General features: G+C 35.8%; 1 protein-coding gene and 1 pseudogene across 2 annotated transcripts in view; one reads left to right on the forward strand and one right to left on the reverse strand.

Annotated features, from left to right (window-relative positions):
• Nucleotides 1–20092, forward strand: part of SPRED1 (sprouty related EVH1 domain containing 1) — a 131285-nt gene that overhangs the window by 76469 nt on the left and 34724 nt on the right. For both annotated transcript variants that reach the window (XM_036296780.1, XM_036296773.1), the window contains 3 exons: nucleotides 7814–7982; nucleotides 11040–11089; nucleotides 18220–18375. In XM_036296780.1, the coding sequence (XP_036152673.1) occupies nucleotides 7814–7982; nucleotides 11040–11089; nucleotides 18220–18375 (375 nt within the window). The remainder of the gene's footprint in view (nucleotides 1–7813; nucleotides 7983–11039; nucleotides 11090–18219; nucleotides 18376–20092) is intronic.
• On the reverse strand, nucleotides 4222–5104 carry LOC118649574 (annotated as a pseudogene).

Below are 20092 nucleotides of genomic sequence, written 5' to 3' on the forward strand. Positions count from 1 at the left end.
AAACAGCAGAACAACCGGTCACTATGACGTGCAGTGACCACCAGGGGGCAGACGCTCAATGCACTCAGCCAGAAGCTGGGCTCATGGCTGGCGAGCGCAGAGGCGGCGGTAACTGCAGAGGCGGCGGTAACGGGAGCCTCTCCCACCTCTGCGGCAGTGCTAAGGATGTCTGACTGACAGCTTAGGCCCACTCCCCTGAGGAGGCTGAGGGGATCTCCCTCCCTCCCCTTTCCCCCCGCCCCCACCAGTGCAGAAATTTCATGCAGCGGGCCTCTAGTAATTTTATGTTATTCTTTAGTGTGGCCACCAGGAGTTAGAGCAGTGCCCTAATTATTGTGACAGTTTTTTTTTTTCTTTAATCCCCTCAGTTCTTCATAGGGAGTGCCTCTCTTGCTTAAGGTCCTTAGTTTTCCAGAGTTGCTGAGATTCCCACTGTATCTCACCTCCAGTCCCTCATCCCCTTTCATCCTCACTTTCTAGTGATTCAATTTCTTTAATGGTTATAGGTCTATAATGGTTTTCTATTTTCTTTTCAGTTAGTTTTGATAGTTATAGCTTTTCTAGGAAATCCGTTATTTCATTTAATTTGAGCTCATAAACCATTACATTGATTTATTATTTTCTAAGTGTCTTCAGTTTGTCCCCTTTTGCATTACTAATACTGTTAATTTGTATTTTAAGCCCTTCTTTGTCCATTTCCCTAGTCTTTGGCAAAGAATCAAATAGTACAAGAATTCCTATACACCCATTACCGAAATTCAACAATTTTTAACGTTTTGCCACATTGGTTTTATTCTCTCTCCCCCAGTATGTATGTACACACACATACACACGCGCGCATGCACACACACTTTTTGAACTATGTATTTAAAGTAAGTTGCATATATCCTACCTTTTACCCCTTAATACTTTAGTGTATTTTTCCTAAGAACAAGGATATTTTCTTAAATAACCACAGTGTAATTATTTTATTTAGTCAATTTAACATAAATATAGTACTTTAATGTAGATTCCATATTCCAGTTTTGTCAACTGTCTTAATAATGTTCTTATAACATTTTTGTTCCTTCGATACAAAACACATGACATTAGCTGTCATGTGTCTATTCTCCTTTAATCTAGAGCAGTTTTTCTTTTATTGACAGACATATTGAAGGAGTACTGGCTCCCTTCCTTCCCTCTTTAGTAGCTGAACTGCTGTTATGCAAGAAATACGCCATTGTTTTTTTTTGTTACTTTTTAAAAATTCTAAAATCCCATGCAGTTTAGAACAGTGTTAAATATAAATTTTTATTAATGATTAGTAAAACTATGTATTTAATAACAATTAATTTCATATTTAATAGTATGCCTTGGTGTTTTTCATAAAGGATACAGTTTTTATATCATCAGGAAGACTAGTTCATAATATGAGGCAACTGTTTGAGATGCCAATTATCAAATAATTTGAATTTGGAATTTTTGTTTAAAAAACGAAATGATTCAAAGGTATTTTAGAAAGTTACTAGTAAAATTTTTTAGGTTTGGTTACCAACCGTACTACTTTTTAGATAATACTATTTGTAAACATAAATTATTACTTGTAAGGTAGCAACTATAATAAAGAACATAGTAGTTTGAAAGTACATATTTAATTTTACTCTGCTCTCCCAAATTATTAGTTGTTGTAAGTTAAACAAAAATGCATTTATTCTCAGTTTTTGCTTGGTCTATTTTAAATGCTTGTGGAAAACAAGTCTAGTAGTTTTATGATGGGAATTTTGGTCTGTATTTCCCAAAATAACTTAGAATATATCTTCAGAAGTTTTAGTTGTTAAGTGGCCTTGGTTTCCCTTCCACCCTCCTCTTCTCCCCTCCCCCCATCAAATACCCTATTATTTCTTGGGGAAAAAAAACATTGGGAGATTGAAATGTTTCCATTGCTTTTAGAATCCATTAACTTATGCTTCCCAAAATCTATTCATAAGTTCTTTGAGGTCCTGAGCACCTTTATTATTCAAAATCCTCCCCCTCCCATTCTCAAAAAAGGTCTCCCCTCCTAATTACTGACCTCCCAGCCTCTAAAGCAGTGGTTCTCAACCTTCCTAATGCTGTGACCCTTTAATACAGTTCCTAATGTTGTTGTGACCCCCAATTTCATTGTTACAAATTGAACATAATTAAAGCGTAGTGATTAATCACAAAAACAGTATGTAATTATATATGTGTTTTCCGATGGTCTTAGGCAACCCCTGTGAAAGGGTCGTTCAACCCCCAAAGGGGTTGCGACCCACAGGTTGAGAACCGTTGCTATAGGGGAACCACTTCTCCCTCTCTCCCCTCATCTGTATCAGATTTTAATATGTTTATGCTAATTATAGGTTCACTTTCTTAATTTTGGACTTTACCTGTTATGTGTAGTTTTTTCATAATTAACATCTATTCAACCTTAATAGAAGAAAGAAAAAATGTTGTTCTTTTGTCAGTACTTGATTGGAAGACTTTAAGATCTCATTAAAATATTCATGGTTCCAAAAGTATTTATCTAGCTAGAAAATAATTTAAACTGGTATGTCTTACCCAATTTAGGTCTGTTTAGATCTGTATTAGAATGCAAAGCTATTCTTCCAAATACCCCTACATAATTGTATTTTTTCTCCTCCATTATAATAGTCCAGTGAGGGCGAACCTTTTGAGCTTGGCGTGTCAGCATTTTGAAAAACCCTAACTTAACTCTGGTGCTGTGTCACATACAGAAATTTTTTGGTATTTGCAACCATAGTAAAACAAAGATGTGTATTTTTGATATTTATTTTATATATTTAAATGCCATTTAACAAAGAAAAATCAACCAAAAAAATGAGTTCGCGTGTCACCTCTGACACGTGTGTCATAGGTTCGCCATCACTGTAATAGTCACTTCCTAAGGCTGCCTGCAGCCAGTCTATTTGTAGCAATTATATTCTCAAACCTGGTCATGTCTGTTGGTATGTCAAAGTCTGAAAAAAAAATTTTTTTTGATACAGCCATAAACATTAATGTGCTTTTGAATCTGTTGTTGCTTTTTTCTAGCTTTAAAATTTTTCACCATACATTAATTTTTTTTAGTTTCTAATAAATAATAATACTTCATTTCTAATCCCAACACTTGTAAGTGAGCAAAAGTTCAAAAAGTTCTAGTATTATGCTGATTCTAAAATGTGACTCCTTGATTTATTCTTATTTGTTTACAAGTCACATCCTTAATGGATCTTAAAGGTTATTGGTGTCATGTTGTTTGGGCAACATATTCTTTCATAGTTATTCTTGTGTCAGTCTTATTCACTTTACAATTGCTATTTACTCTGTGCTTATCTTTATATTAATTTAATGTAAAATATATTTTGGGTAGAAATGAGGGCAGAGCCACTGATCCCCTTTTTATTTTCACTCTCTAATTTACAAATGTTTTTGAAAGTTAAAACATGGAGGTCTGATGAAATTTACATACTTCCAGAACTCTTTAACTCTAGAAAGAGGTATATTCAGCTATTAATTAGGATTACTTAGAGATGCATTTCAAGTTTAACAACTGTATATACAGAATGTCTTTCAGCTAATATTTATAATGGCTGTGGCATTTGCCTTTAAGAGAATCTTAACAGACTTTAGAATTACTTATTTTGTACCAGATACATATAAAGAAGCTCTAGAAGTAAGTGTAAGTCATGTATTCTGGGAGAGTTGTAACCACTGCAGCTCTGTAGAGTCCCTTTTAGTTTACTACATTGGTAATTAATAGGTATAGCTCTCTTTTAGCTAGAAATAATTTATCTCATTACCTATTTTTCCTGCAGAGTAAATAAATCACCTACTGATGTTGTATTGGTGAATTGTAATTGCTTGCCAAAAATGTAATTGCTGTTTTCTACAGTTTGGTTGTTAATTATGAACCAATATGAATATGGTAAACATTGAGCTCTGCTTTCTGTATGCCTATTATTATCAATATTACTGTTATCTTAATATACATAATTAATATAGTGAAAACTCCAATGGAGTAAAGTCAGAGCACATTTTTCTGATATAGTTTAGGGGCAATGGAAGGAGGGAGGCAAGCAGAACTCACTAATTTTTAAGAATCCTTGCAGCCCTTAAAACTTTGTTTTTCAGGAATGCAGACTTAGTATTAATCACATGGTGGGTAAAAGTCTTTTGAGGCATTATTCTACCTGTCTTTCTTTGTTATTTTTTTCTAGCAGGCTTAATTCACTTTATTTTTCTTGTATATAATTATGTGGTGGCCACAGCTGGAGCCTGGGCCCTCTGCACAGACACTCTGGTGTGGGTCTTTACAAGAGGGTCAGTGAATTCCTGATAGGGAGACTTGGTGAACAGGGTCTCTTTCCAGAGATCTGGGGTGAGATAGCTGTAGGTCTTAGAGATGGCATCAAAGGCGGCCTTGGCGAAGTTGCCCAGGGTGGCAGTGCAGCTCCTAGCCAAGGTATAGCAGTCGTCAATACCAGCCATTATCAGCAACTTCTTTGGCACAGAGGCCGAGACAATGCCAGTAGCCCTGAGGGCAGGGATAAGGTGTACCAGTAGAGCCACAGTGGCCAGTCACCTTGCAAGGAACTGTGTGGGGCTTGCCGCTGAGCTTGTTTCCCCAGTAGCCTGCTGCGCAGGGACAATGAAGAGCTTGGCCAGGATAATGGCTCCACGGATGGCAGTGGCTACTTCCTTTGAGTCCTTAACACCCAGACCAGCATGTCCGTTGTAGTCCCCAAAGGCGACAAATGCCTTGAACCTGGTCCTCTGGCCCCCAGCACATGTCTGCTTTTGCATGGGCATAATCTTCAAGAACTCATCCTTGAGGGATGCCCCCAAGAAAAAGTCAGTGATCTCAGATTCCTTGATTGGCAAGGAGAATAGATAGATCTCTTCCAGGGGCTTGATCATCATATCCATGATCAGACAGCCCAGCTTGGTGACGGGGATCCACTCCTTGTCCTAGGCCTTGTCTCCACCAGCTCTGTGGCCTCGGCCCAGGGTACCGCTGCCAAATCCTCCACGGAAGTAGCTGCGACCTGCTGTTCCAGGGCTCCAGTCCTCCAGGCCCTCGTGCAGCACCGGTGTCATCCACCATTTGGCATTTCCTTGGAAAAGAATCTCTACCTTCCTTTTAAAAATACAACTTTAATGTCTTTTATTAATTTGAGGTGGACAGTTATCTTTATCCTTAATGTGATGAGAGTAAATTTGTTTGTTTGTTTGTTTGTTAATTCTTACTGAAGATATTTTTTCCATTGATTTTTAGAGAGGGGAGGGAGGGAGGGAGGGAGGGAGGGAGGGAGGGAGGGAGGGAGGGAGAGGGAGGGAGGGAGGGAGGGAGGGAGGGAGGGGAAGAGAGAAACATGGATGTGAGTGAGACACAGTGAGTGATTGGTTGCCTCCTACATGCACCCCGACCTGGGCCAAGAATTGAACCTGTGACCCTTTGGTGTGCAAGCCGATGCTCTAACCTTTGAGCACATCAGTCAGGGCAAGAGTGTTTATTTTTTAATGCTACTTAAAATCAGAAGCAAAACAACTTTCTAATATATTGTGTGACTTAGATGAGAAATTTTTATACTTTGGATATGGAGGCTTTGAGATTATGTATAAGTTGAATGATGCAAAATGTTTTAGGGAGTATATTTTTAAAATTATGTACAAAGAATGATGGCTGAGTATGCCAGTAGATTAACTGCTTTTTTTCTTTTGCCCACGTTTTTATCTTTTTGAGGTCTTTCTTTATGTAGCTTCAAGTTGTTGTCACTGTCACCTCACCTTGTCAGAGTTCCTTGACCACGTTTTTATTTTGCAGGGCAGATCTAGTTGCAGCAGTCTCTGATCTTTTATTTATTTTCCTTCTCTTTTGAATTTCAGTTTAAGCAGCTATAGGGTTCTTGATCGACAAGTTTTTTTTTTTCCATTTAGCACTTCAAATGTGTTATGCTGCCCAATATATTTTTACTGATTTCAGAGAGGAAGGGAGAGGGAGAGAGATAGAAACATCAGTAATGAGACAGAATCTTTGATCGGCTGCCTCCTGCGTGCCCCCTGCTGGTAGATCGAGTCCACAACCCCCGGCATGTGCCTTTGACCAGAATCGAACCTGGGATCCTTCAGTCCACAGGCTGTGACGCTCTGCTGTCCATTATCTTTTGGTCTTCACAGTTTCTGAAGAGAAGTCATTTGGTATCCTTATTTAGGATCCTTTTATGTAATAATTCACTTATCTTTCTGCCTTCAGGATTCTCTGTGTGAATGCCTTTGAGTTCATCGCATTTGGAATGTGTTTAGCTTATTGCATATTTATATTCATGTCTTTTTATCAAATTTGGGGAGTTTTCAACCATAGTTTCTACAAATATTTTCTCTGCTTCTTTCACCTAGTAAGTTTTTCACTGTAGTTATTGTACTTTTCAGTTCCAGAATTTCTTTTTGGTTTCTTTTTAGTTTTTTTGGGTTTTTTTTGGTCTTTATTTATACTTCTATTTTGTTCATACAACATTTTCTTGATTTTTCTCAATATCTTCATTTCGTTCTTTGAGCATCTTTAAGACAGTTAAAAATTTTTTAAATATTTAAAGCTGACATTCAGTATTGTATTAGTTTCAGTTGTACAACTTAGTGGTTAGACACTTACATAACTTATGAATTGAACCCCCCCATAAGTTTAGTACCCACCTGATGCCATACTTAGTTATTACAATATTGACTATATTCCCTATGCTGTACTTCACATCCCTGTGACTATTTTGTAATTGCCAATTTGTACTTTTTAAGACAGTTTTTAAAAAGCCTTTGTTTAGTAGATCTGCTATCGGATCGTTTTCAGGACCAGTTTCTATTAAACCCACCCACCCCATCCCCCACCCCCCTTATTTTGTTTAGCTAGCCTTACCGTACTGTTTCTTTGTATGCATTGGGATTATTCTGATTGAACACTGGGCATTTGAATCTAATAATGTGATAACTCTGGAAATCAGATTGTCTCATTTCCCTATGGTTTGCTGTTTTTGTTACTACATTATTATTATTATTTTTCTCTGTGCCAAGGATCAGAATAAGATGAACTTAATGTCTTCTTATGTCTTTTCTGAGCTTTTCCCTGGGTATGCATAGTCACTTTCTAATTTCCCCCAAATATGTTGTTGTTTTTGCATTTAATGTCTGGCTCTCAAAATGGGAAAAAGTAAAAAAATGGCAGCTAAAATAGGGTGCTAGCCCTTTAAATACCCTGGAAGTCACTTCATTCTGATGAGAAATGACTTGCAGCAGTGAGGGAAGGTACAACAGTGGCTGCACTCTTCTTTGTCTTTACCTCTGTGATCAGAAGCAGCAGTCAGTGATAAGAGCACAAATATCTGGTAGTTGTAGGACAGGATTCTTTTTATCTACCCTGGCTCCCAAGATTTGTGTACTTGCTGCTCCAGGAACTACTCCCACAACTCCCAGAAATTAACCACAATTTACCGTCCATGCGTTCCCCTGGAAGTTGCAGACTTTCGGCAGACTCCAGACTCCCAACATAGTTTTATCAGACAGATTCTGCCAGTGCAGTTGTTGTTTAGGTAGGAGGACAGATTCCTGGTTCTTTGCCATCTTCCTAAAATCCTCTTTAACCCCATCTTAATTTCTATAGTGAATAACTTTGTGAAGTAGATTAAGTAGCAAGAACTCTGTATTACTATAGGGTTGAAATAATCACTAAAATATAATAGCTCTTTTCTTACTTCAGTTAGTTTTTAAGAGTTACATTAGATGCATTTGACACGTATAGTAATTTTTGGCATTTAACTTTTGACAGGTGGTTTTGGAATGTATGCTTAAAAAGGACCTCATTTACAATAAGGTCACTCCAACATTTCACCACTGGAAGATTGAAGACAAGAAATTTGGCCTTACCTTTCAAAGTCCTGCTGATGCTAGGGCTTTTGATAGAGGTATTCGAAGAGCTATAGAGGATATTTCTCAAGGTAAGTTTTTTTGACTATTTTCTTAATTTGTTCATCAGTTATCTATAGTAAAGTAGGGTTACTTTAAGCAAGTCAGCTTTTGTGATATGTGATCAGACTTTGAAAGCTCACTGTAGGTGAAGTAGATAAAATAATGGGCTCCTTAGTCTGTTTCAAATTTGTTACATCACAATATATGCCAATTAAATTTATTACCTTGAAGAACCCATCAACAGTTCCCTTCAGATAATTCAGATGATTTCAAATAAGAGGTTGAGGAAGAGGGGAGCATTCAGTTCCAACTGTTAAAATCCTTGTGTATGTGTTATATCAGTCATATTCTTGTTTTGGTAATGATAAAGATAAAATTTCTAATAATCAAATATAGGTATACGCCAGTTATTCTATGTCAGAACCCTTTTCTTTCTTTTTTTTTTTTTGAAAGAGAAATGCTTTTAAAAAAATATATTTTATTGATTTTTTACAGAGAGGAAGGGAGGAGGGATAGAGAGTTACAAACATCGATGAGAGAAAAACATCGATCAGCTGCCTCCTACATAACCCCTACTGGGGATGTGTCCGCAACCAAGGTACATGCCCTTGGCCGGAATCGAGCCTGGGACCCTTCAGTCTGCAGGCTGACGCTCTATCCACTGAGCCAAACCGGTTAGGGCAGAACCCTTTTCTTTTTACCTGATTTCATTATTGACAAATATTACAACCCCATCTGTTTCTTTGTAATCTTTCCAGTCTGTTAAAATTATTAACTCTAAAGCTTGCACAAGCTTGTAGGTTTTAAAAAGAGGGAGACTGTTTATACATGTAAGACTGGCCTCTGCTTAATTAAACAAAGAAATCACATTAAAACTAATTTCTTCCCCCAAACAAGTCAAAACTTGATTTGTTTTTCTAATTATAAAGGAATATCATCTTTAATAATAGAATGGCTTCTGTATAAAGTAACTGCATCAGTATTAGATAACATTGTGATTTGTATATTTTGAAGATTAGAAGAAATGAACTAATTATGAAACAGACCATAGGCAAGAACATGGAGATGCTTAGTACAAATCTGTATTAATAGTGCATGAAACTGTGGTTAAATAATTTATTTAGCTACTTTAAATATTAGAGTTTGTTAAGCAAATAATGTTTGATTTCCAGTTCAGAAAGAAATTCTATGAAATGATAGCAATCTTTTTATTTTTATAATCAGAGCCCGTAAATTATTTTTATGTCAGTGTTCTTGATGTTGGCTGCACAATAGAATTACCTGGGAGGCTTTTGAGAAATAGAATGACTAGTTCTCACTCCAGGTCACTTGAATCAAGCTATTTGGGGAGTGGAGCTGAGGCATTATATATATATTTTTATTTATTTTTAAGTTCCTAGACATTTCAAATGTGATAAGGAATTGTTATCCTAGCTGAATGATTATATTATGAATGTACAAAAACAAATGAATATGCATCCTCAGATTCTCTAGCAGATGTTGTGGTTCTCAAACCACTACAATAAACTTTAATTAAAAAAATGCATGGTGCCCTTATGCCTCACCTAACAGGCGTTTCTGACATTATTGGGTTGGTACTGTACTCTAGTGTTAGTTTCCCAGTTGATTCTGCTATTTAGCTAGTATTGAAGAACTAGTGCTTTAAAGAGAAAATCGTTATCTATGGCTGTTAAAATTTATATGATTTATGTTTAATTTTTGAATTACTTTGAAGCCTATACTTATGTCCCCATAAGAACACACTTTCACTAGGGTCAAATAGATTGAGTTTAATGTTCAAAAAGGCAATTTATAAGGAGAAATTTACAAACTCCTAGTCAGGTAGAATAGACTGCTACTATATTTAGTCGATCTTATTATTTGTAAACATTATTTTAAATATACTGGTTGACATTACCAGTTATTATATAGACTTTGAACAATCTCATTAAATTTCTCTTACTTATTAGCCTTCTATAACAATAAGGAAAAACTTATTGCAACCCTTTTCAAAGGACAGATTTCTCATCTCCATGCTAGCTATGTCTCAAGGGTAGCATAAACTCAGAATTCATTGCTAGGAGAAATCCCTCTTTATGAATTTGTTAGAACTAAAGGCTCTCTTGAACATAATAAAAATGTATACAGAGACATTGATGCGTAACGGTCAATAGCAACAATTGGCCATTGACTATCAATAGTGAATTAAGGCTCATTTATTTTTACTATAGCAACTAAAATCCTACTTCTGGGTACTAAATACTGTTTCCTGGATCAGAGTATTTAGACAGATTGAGGAGATCACACATGGACATTATCTAACACCAGAGGAGTGTGGTGCACATGGTTTACCTAGGTCAGCGGTTCTCAACCTGTGGGTCGCGACCCCTTTGGGGTCCGAACGACCCTTTCACAGGGGTCGCCTAAGACCATCGGAAAACACATATATAATTACATATTGTTTTGTTATTAATCACTATGCTTTAATGATGTTCAATTTGTAACAATGAAAATACATCCTGCATATCAGATATTTACATTACGATTCATAACAGTAGCAAAATTACAGTTATGAAGTAGCAACGAAAATAATTTTATGGTTGGGGGTCACCACAACATGAGGAACTGTATTAAAGGGTTGCGGCATTAGGAAGGTTGAGAACCACTGCTTTAGAGGCTGGGAGGTCAGTAATTAGGAGGGGAGACCTTTTTTGAGAATGGGAGGGGGAGGATTTTGAATAATAAATGTGCTCAGGACCTCAGAGAACTTATGAATAGGTGTTTGAGTATTTTGGAGAAATCAGGAGCAGGGCTTGCTGTAAATAGTACACTTTTCACACACAGAAAAACATCTCTTTGTAAGTAATTGGGAATTTACCTGCAGAAGAGGAAAACAATCACTTTATTCTCTATTCTTTTAATAAAGGGGCGCGTATGAGTGGCCAACATCAGACTGGTTGCCAGGCAGCCCAGAATGATCTCTGATCAGTCTCCTGTAGTATTATATGACCTAATCAATTAGTCAGTAATACTAAAATCTAAGACAAAAATTTTATGTTTAATTAAACTTTTACCTGTTTTCTTAGGATGCCCAGCATTAAAAAATGAAACTGAAGGAGCAGATGATGACTTACAAGTAAGTAGTTGGCTTGAAAGACTTTTTTAAACATAAAGGATATAGAGCAGGGGTGGGGAACGTCCGGCCCGTGGGCCATATAAGGCCCTCGAAATCATTTGGTCTGGCCCTGCCAAGGCATTGGGGGTGAGTTAATTAAATGTCTGGCCAAACTTAGCAAGCTAATTTTTAAGTTGATAATTTTGTATGGCCTGCGAATGATGTCATCAATATCCAAATGGCACTTGGCAGAAAAAAGGTTCCCCACCCCTGAAATAGAGGAAATAACTAGCCTTAATAAATAAGTAACTCATAACTTTTTAAGAAACTTTCTAAGGCACTGTATTTGTCAAGAAATACAGAGAAGCAGAATCAATAGTATGTATATATGTATGTATGTACATAACATATATAGAGAGAATGTTGTTTTGGTTTGGATACACACACACACATTGTTTTTTGTTTGCTTTTGAACGAATTGGCCCACGTGATTATCAAGTTCAAAAGCCACAGGATAGGCAGACATGCTGGAAGTTCTGTCACTCATTGATGTTTTGGTCTTGAGTGGAAAGGCAGTTTTGAGACAGACTTCCTTCCTCTTTGGTGGACCTCAGTCTTTTTTTAAAATGTTTTTATAATGAGGCCCACCAACTCTATGGAGGGTAATTTTCTTTCCTCAGAGTCTACTGATTTAAATGTTAGTCACATGAGAAAATTACCTTTACAACAACATTTAGACTGGTGTTTGACCAAATAGCTTGGCATCATAGGTTAGACAAGTTGAGACATAAAATTAACTATCACAGATACCCCACCCGTTAGGAAGGTACTTATATAAAAAATTCACTGAAAAGGCATTGCAAATTGTTAATAAGCATATGGACACCCTTCTGTTTTATCTCACTGTTAATCAGCAGGTAGCTTAAGTTAACACATTTTAGTTAACCTAATGACCAAAGGTTTAAAAATTGATATTATATCCCATATTGTGTCTGTCCATGAGATTGACAGATTAATGTTGTGTTAGAGAAAATGTAGATTGTTAGATTCTTTCTAGAAAGCATTTTGGTAATTGTATTTTTAAAAATATATATATTTTATTGATTTTTAACAGAGAGGAAGGGAGAGGGATAGAGACTCAGAAACATCGATGAGAGAGAAACATCGATCAGCTGCCTCCTGCACACTCCCCACTGGGGATGTGCCCGCAACCAAGGTACATGCCCTTGGCCGGAATCGAACCTGGGACCCTTGAGTCCCCAGGCCGGTGCTCTATCCACTGAGCCAAACCGGTTAGGGCTGGTTAATTGTATTAAAAAGCCTTTAAAATAGAAACATTCATGCCTGTTTATCCAGTGCATCAATTTCCAATAATCTGTACTAAGGAAATAGAGATGTGCAAAAATTTTTTATGCCCAGATTTTTGAGGGTGTCTGTATAAAAGATTGATAATAAAAATAAGTTATCTAAAAGAATAGGAATGGTTGAATTTATTAAGATATATTTTTTATACAACTATTAAAATTTTATGAATTTGCACTATATTAAGTAATAAAACACAATTTTATGGTGTTATCATTACACAGCTAAAATGTTAAATATTTCTGTTAGTTACTTTTGGATTGTGAGATTCAGAGCTACATGGCTTTTTTATTAATACTTCTCAGTGTTTTTTAAGTTTTCTGCAGTAACAGTATTTTTAGAATAATACTGAATGAACCCAAATTTGTATGATTACCTTGTACTAATAACAGGTTTTTTACATTGTAAAAATAGTTGTGAGCTAAAGACATGGAAAACTGTTTTATGCACATTTGCAATCATGTAAATTGTTATCATCCATGATAACCACCATACTATATTTAAGCTTTTAATTTTTTTAAATTTATCTTTATCATTGAAAGTATTACAGATCTCCTCTTTGTTTGTTTGTGGGGTTCCCCCTCACCATTTAACCCCTCCAGCCTGTACCCGCCCTTCCCAGGCCTTCATCCACTCTATTGTCTGTGTCCTGGGTTATGCATATATGCAGATAAGTTCCTCTGTTAATCGCTCCTCTCTGCCTTCCCACTGAAATTCATCAGTCTGTTCCATGCTTTTATGTCTCTGTTTCTATTTTATTCATCAGTTTATTTTGTTAATTAAATATGAGTGAGATCATGTGATACTTATCTTTCTCTGACTGGCTTATTTCGCTTAGCGTAATACTCTCTTGAGTTGTTGTTTTTTTCTAGACATAAATGTGTACATACAAGTATTATATTATTATACTGTAATCTGTTTTTTCCACTTAAATTACATAATATTTTTTGTTCTAAATATTTTTTCAAGTTTAATTTTCAGTGGTTTGTTTTATGTAATTTGTTTATATTAGAAGTGTCTTAATTACTAGTTCTCCTATTGTACATAAAGAGTTTATGTGTTTAAATATTTGAATCTGTTTATTTTATTGATGGTTAATTATTATTTTAAAAAATACAGTAAGTTGGAGTTAATTGGGTATAAGAAACAAGTAATAAAATGCAAAATAAATACATTTTCAAGGTTCCATTTTGTTCTTGTTTCTATCAAAATATGGGACTAGAAATAGGGAAATATATTCTGAATTGCTCCCTATGATGAAAGTAAATTTGGTTAAAGTTCAGCTTAAAAAGGTGGGCAAAAAATGTAGGCATCATTCATTCATAGGGTTGCCAGAAGTTGAGCCAACTCAAAGATATAACACACATTAAAAAAAGATTTAGATATTATTCACTCATTCATAGAATCGCCAGGAGTTGGAGCCAACTCAGTGACATATAACACACATACAAAAAAGCAGAGGAGAAATACTCAGAGGCTAGTAAATATGTGAGGTAAGTTTTTCTAGACTTCCTATTTGAACAATTTTAAGAAGAATCAACATCCAGAATTAAAACTACCAAGGAAGACTCTTAACTTTACCTTATTATTTCATGATATGCCAAAGTTTTTGCATGCCATTCTTATTTTGGAATAAGATGTTGGAAGTATAAAGTATTCAAATTCATTTAACTCAGCAATTTTTAATCTTTTTTCATTTCATTGCACACATAAGCTAATTACTAAAATTTTGCAGCGCACCAAAAAATGTATTATTATTATTTTTTGCTGATGTGCCAGAAATATAGGTGTAATTTTGGTTTATTTACACTGGACAGCTATTGTTGTGTTTGCTGTCATCATTTTTTATTTGACATTCTAAGGGAAAAGGCAGCGAGAATCAGTGATCAGCTGCCTCCTGAATACCCCCTACTGGAAATCGAGTCTGCAATGTAGGCATGTGCCTTGACTAGGAATCGAACCTGGCTCATAGGTCAGCGCTCAACCACTGAGTCACACTGGTGGGGCGAAATTGGCTTTTTTAACTACTTTATTAGGGTAAAGTACATCTTGTTTCATAACTCACCTATGGGGCCCGGCATAAACATTTTGAAATTATTTTTAGTACAAATTGACTGATTTATGGTAGTGGTTATGTCAGGTTTACTTTATTGGTCATTATTTGCAAAAGCAACTAAAATGGTTTTAAAAGAGTAACTCATTATCTAAGTTTTTAAGCCTAAAGGAGGTAATAATTGTTATATTTAGATCAGACTTGAGGTAGTAAGAGGAAGAGATCTCAGATTTCATGCGTTTGGCAAGTAGAAAGATGATACCTAATTGATATGAAATGAAAAGTTGTCCTATCTTTTCTTTCTGCGACTGAGAAGTATTTGACTAACTTATCCTTCTTTATAATTGGGTAATGTCATTTCTGAGCCAAAATGATTAAAAGGTTTGTGATTTATATTGTTTAAAGTTATTTTGTTATAGGCTAGGATGATACAAATTGTTCGTATACTAATTTTCAACGTTGGTAACATTTTAATAAGGCTCTATATCTGAAAACTAAGTTAATAGATAGGTTTATTTAGTTAGCTAGGCCTTTTTTAAATTCTTGCATGCTGTGTTTATTTATTTATTTATTTATTTATTTATTTATTTTAAAAAAATATATTTTATTGATTTTTTACAGAGAAGAAGGGAGAGGGATAGAGAGTTAGAAACATCGATGAGAGATTGATCAGCTGCCTCCTGCACGTCCCCCACTGGGGATGTGCCCGCAACCAGGGTACATGCCCTTGACCGGAATTGAACCCGGGACCCTTGAGACCGCAGGCCAACGCTCTATCCAGAACCAAACCAGTTCAGCAATTCTTGTATGCTGTGTTTAAATACATACTTTTTTAAAAAGCACTATCAGGATCAATCTTTTCCATTTTGATTGTGTTTTTGTTAGGATTTTTGTTTGTATTGGGGTTGGTGGTGGTTGGAATTCAAGTAGCATAAATCATAAAATTTGAACCCACATGATCTGGCTTCACAGTCTTTCAATTTTAGCCCTTATATCATGTAACAGTACTACTAATTATTTAACCATTCACATTCCATTCAACATTTACTTTATTTTCCACAGCCTTTTACATTAATTTTTGTCGGTATTTCTGAATGTGATGTTTGAATTAGATTCTAGAAATAGATTTGTCATTTAGAGGATTGTATAAAGATTTATATAGTTATCAGGAACTATGTAACTACTGCCTATTTACTCAGATTTGGAGACAATAAACAATCTCTGAAAATCTAATACAATTTTTAAGTCAAACTAAAGTTACATTAGGAAGGTAGTTTAGTTTTTCTGCTTATTAATTTAGGGTGGAGGACTTGTTTTCCTTTTCTGTTTTTGCTGGGCATTATATATTGGTACATTTCTCATATTCCTTTCATATTGTTTCATCACTGATTACTGTATTCAGGTTGCTTAAACAATATACTATAAATGCTGTTAATGTTTCAGACAAAGCTCATAGACAAATGCAAAATTTAAAACTCAAGGTTTATTCTTATCTTTAATCAAATGTAACTTAAGAAATCTAATGAATGAATGGGAGGCAATTATAATCAGGTCTGAAATGAATTTCTACTGGATGCTACTCTAAAATGTTAAGTGGTTTTGTTAAGTTCATGGAATTGTTAATCATTTTTTCCATTTTCTATGCTAAGTTTGCATAATTTGAGTATACAATTTTAAATGCCAAAAATAACTTTGATTGCATTTTCAGCATATGCAGCACTGAAATATAAAATTTCTTTATCAAATAACATTTAAAATTTTTTGATCATTCTAAAGTAAATGCATAGTATAATCATTAAAAACATCTATCGTTGGATATGACTCAGCCACACCTTTTGAAACCTGTGATTTGTGATATACAAAAAGGAAGTTTTTGAGCAATAAATAGACTGTGATATTTACCTTCTCATACTTAATTGGTTATTTATTAGGAAACATACATTCAAAAAGGCTTGCAGAACAACACTTAAGTTTTCTCTGTGTCAGGATTACTACAGGAAGAAGAGCAAAGGTGGAGAGAACCAAATTTTGTTTTTATTTTCTTCACAGCTGTCATCTAGCCTTGTGATCTAGAAGAGAGCTACAGTCCAAATTGTTTTATCGTTTTACCTGGCATCCTTTTGCCTCTACACACAAAATTGCCATAGTAGTCTTGGAAAAAGAAAAAGCTAAACAATCTCTTAGCAACCATACGAGAATAATTATTATACCAGCCTCTGAGAGTAAAACATTAAAGTTGGCATGGGTTTCTCTATAGATAATACAGATGAGTGGATGCCAGCACAATACTGAAAGCATTGAATGTGCTTTCAGTAGCATAAATCATAAAATTTGAACCCACATGATCTGACTTCATTTTTAAATGCTGAAGATCATGCAACTGTATGTACAGTCCTTGTGCATATGATGTATTACATTTTCTAGTCTTGTGGAAGATTTTTGGCACTTCCCACCACCTAATTTAAGATTATGTCCATGTTCCCGTAGTAGTTTTTTTTAAAAGGGTTATAAGCCATTAAAAAAAAAAAAAAATTCAAACTTGACTAAACCTGAACACATTTTACTCATTTGTACAAAAATTAAGAAAGTGTTTTGGTTATTACTAATTTTACTTATGAAAATGGTACAGCCGAAACCGGTTTGGCTCAGTGGATAGAGCGTCGGCCTGCGGACTGAAAGGTCCCAGGTTCGATTCCGGTCGGGGGCATGTGCCTGGGTTGCGGGCATATCCCCAGTGAGAGATGTGCAGGAGGCGGCTGATCGATGTTTCTCTCTCATCGATGTTTCTAGCTCTCTGTCCCTCTCCCTTCCTCTCTGTAAAAAATCAATAAAATATATTTAAAAAAAAAAAAAAAAAAAAAAAAGAAAATGGTACAGATAATCCTTTTGGAAAATAACACTAAAAATGTTTTTCTTAATTGTATTGGAAAAGATTGGTAAATGATAATGCCCCGTGTGAGCAAAGATGTGAGGAAATGGTTCTTCTTTCATATACTACTGATCGATTCTCTTTGTAATATAATTGGAATATATGCATATCCTTTAGTCGGTAATATTATTTATAGTAATTAATCCTAATGAAATAATACTACCAGTCCACCAAGATGTATTTATAAGGAGGTGCGCATTGCTGTATGTAACAAAATATTGGAAACAATCCAATGCTCATATGTATATATTGCCTATGGAACATATAATATATAAACTACTAAACTTCTTTGTAACCATTTCAAAGCACTTGTGTATATTTATATATTGACATGGGAAGAGATTTGTGATAAATTATGAAGTAAAAAAGGTACTATGTGGACTCTAAAATAAAATGGAATCAATTTATGCATAGAGATTAAACATACTTGCATTCAGAATTCTAGAAAGATGTAATAATAGCTGTGTAGCACAGTTCTTGGTACATACCTTTCTTTTTAAGGTACAAAAGAGCACTTTAATTATAATTGAAAGCTCATTATAATTAAATATCTCTCACATGGAATGGTTAACCTTCTAATGCTTCCTAAGTTACGTTCTGTAAGTTTTTCATAAAGTTGATTTTTTTAATTATTATTTTGACATGGCTCCCTAATCATGTACATTTGAGTTTTGGGAATTGCTATTCAAGTGTGGTAGTGATACATTCTTATTGATCTGCTAAATACTTGTTAGAGTGAAAGTATCTAATTTTTTATTGTTGTTTTTATATTCTGGCAACTAATGAGTTGGGGATTGTTCCCATTAGGCAACTGCTGAAGAGAATATTCCCAGTTCTCGAGTGAAAGATCATCTTTTCCAGCAAGAGACCGTTGTTACCAGTGAGCCTTATAGAAGCTCAAGACCTTCTCCCTTTGAAGATCTAAATGCCAGAAGAGTCTACTTGCAAAGCCAAGCCAGTCAGGTGAGAAGATAAATATTTTCCAGTATGTTATTCATATGTGTAGAAGTTGGGTGTGTTAGACAAGGGTTAAGGCCATCTGCTCTTCACCAGGCAAAATAAAATAAACAAGCAACAATAGAAACCCAGGAGAAGGTGCTTTATAATGAATCAAATCCAGAATTAGATAATAAATATATAGGCATAAAGTTCTTTACAGATTTAATAATTGAGCCATAACTTTGACTTTAAAATCTTCAGTGACAAAGGTGCAAAGGATAATTGTATTAGTTACAGTTCTTTTATACTATGTGAACTTGAGTAATCTAATTCATACCCACTATGTGTCTACAAAATCAAAGTTGTTTTAAAGTATCTGCTCTTCTTGATTGGTGTTACCTATAATATGTATTCGTGTTCAGTGACATAATGGCTATCTGTGCCTAAATACCAGCTGATTTTGTGCTGGGGTCCAACCCCAGCAGGTCCAGGGGTCCCCAAAGGTGTGGACGGAGTCGGCGAAGAAGGAATGACACGGAGGCAGCATTCAGTTGATCAGCAGCCTAACCAGGATCTCCAGCCAAGTTCTGGTCAGGATCTCCAGTGAAGTTCTGGTTAGGATCTCCAGCCAGGTTCTGTGTCCATGTTCTCTTGCTAGGTTCTCCAGCTAGGTTCAGTCACCAGGTTCTAGTCAGGTTCTCTTGCCATGTTCTATCCAGGTTCTGTAGCCAGGTTCTGTCTCTAGGTTCTTCAGCCATGTTCTCTCGCTAGGTTCTGTCTCCAGTTTCTGTCCAGGATCTTTTGCCATGTTCTCTCCAGCGAAGTTCTTCTGTCTCTAGGTTCTGTGTAGGTTCTGTGTCTAGGTTCTGTATCTAGGTTTTGTTCTCCAGGTTCTTTGTCTCCTGTTGTCTTGTTACATCTGTATTTATACCAGTTGATTCCAATCCTATCAATCTCTATTCCAAAGGTGAGGGCGTTTCTAATCTCCATTCCAGGGAGTAAAGATTATGTAGCTTAAGTGTGATTGTTTGTAGTTAAAGTGATTAACTACCCGCCTGGCACTTAGTTAAGGGGTTTTATTCCCTCCCTAACTTCAGGGGAAAATCCCTACCTGGGGAAACAACGTTTCTCAGAGAGGTGACCTTGGTTAAAACACATAGTGCCAAGAAGGTGAGCAAACATATTAAGAACAGTATGCCATATATGCCAGGTCCCTTGAAACAGCAAGGATGGACTGGCTCCCGGCAATTTTGTTGTTGTTAATCCTCACCAGAGAATATTTTTTTCCATTGCTTTTTAGAGAGAATGAAAGGGAGGGAAGGAGGAAGGGAGGGGGGGCGGAGGGAGGGAGGGAGGCATCGATTGGTTTCCTCCTGCACACACCCATACTGGGACCCGGGATCAAAACTGCAACACAGGTACACCTGCCCTTAACCAGGGATTGAACCCACGATGCATCAGTGCATGGGCTAACTCTCTAACCACTGAGTACACCAGTCAATTGATTCTTATTAAATGGTTCTCATTTGACCTGAGGGCTTCAGGCATGCAATTTATTAGGGAAGAAATTTGCATACACTGTATAGATAGTGAGACAAATCAAATGAACAACATGATAAAGCATTTAGTTTAACTAATTGTTTTATACCGTATGAAAGACTCTGTGCTTTAGAGTTGAGGGATAAAAAGGAAAATAAACCTTTTTTTTCCTTTGGTGTCTGTTCTAAGGGTTTCTAGTGAG

This window comes from Myotis myotis, unplaced genomic scaffold (assembly GCF_014108235.1).
Source record: "Myotis myotis isolate mMyoMyo1 unplaced genomic scaffold, mMyoMyo1.p scaffold_m19_p_1, whole genome shotgun sequence".
Classification (NCBI taxonomy): Eukaryota; Metazoa; Chordata; class Mammalia; order Chiroptera; family Vespertilionidae; genus Myotis; species Myotis myotis.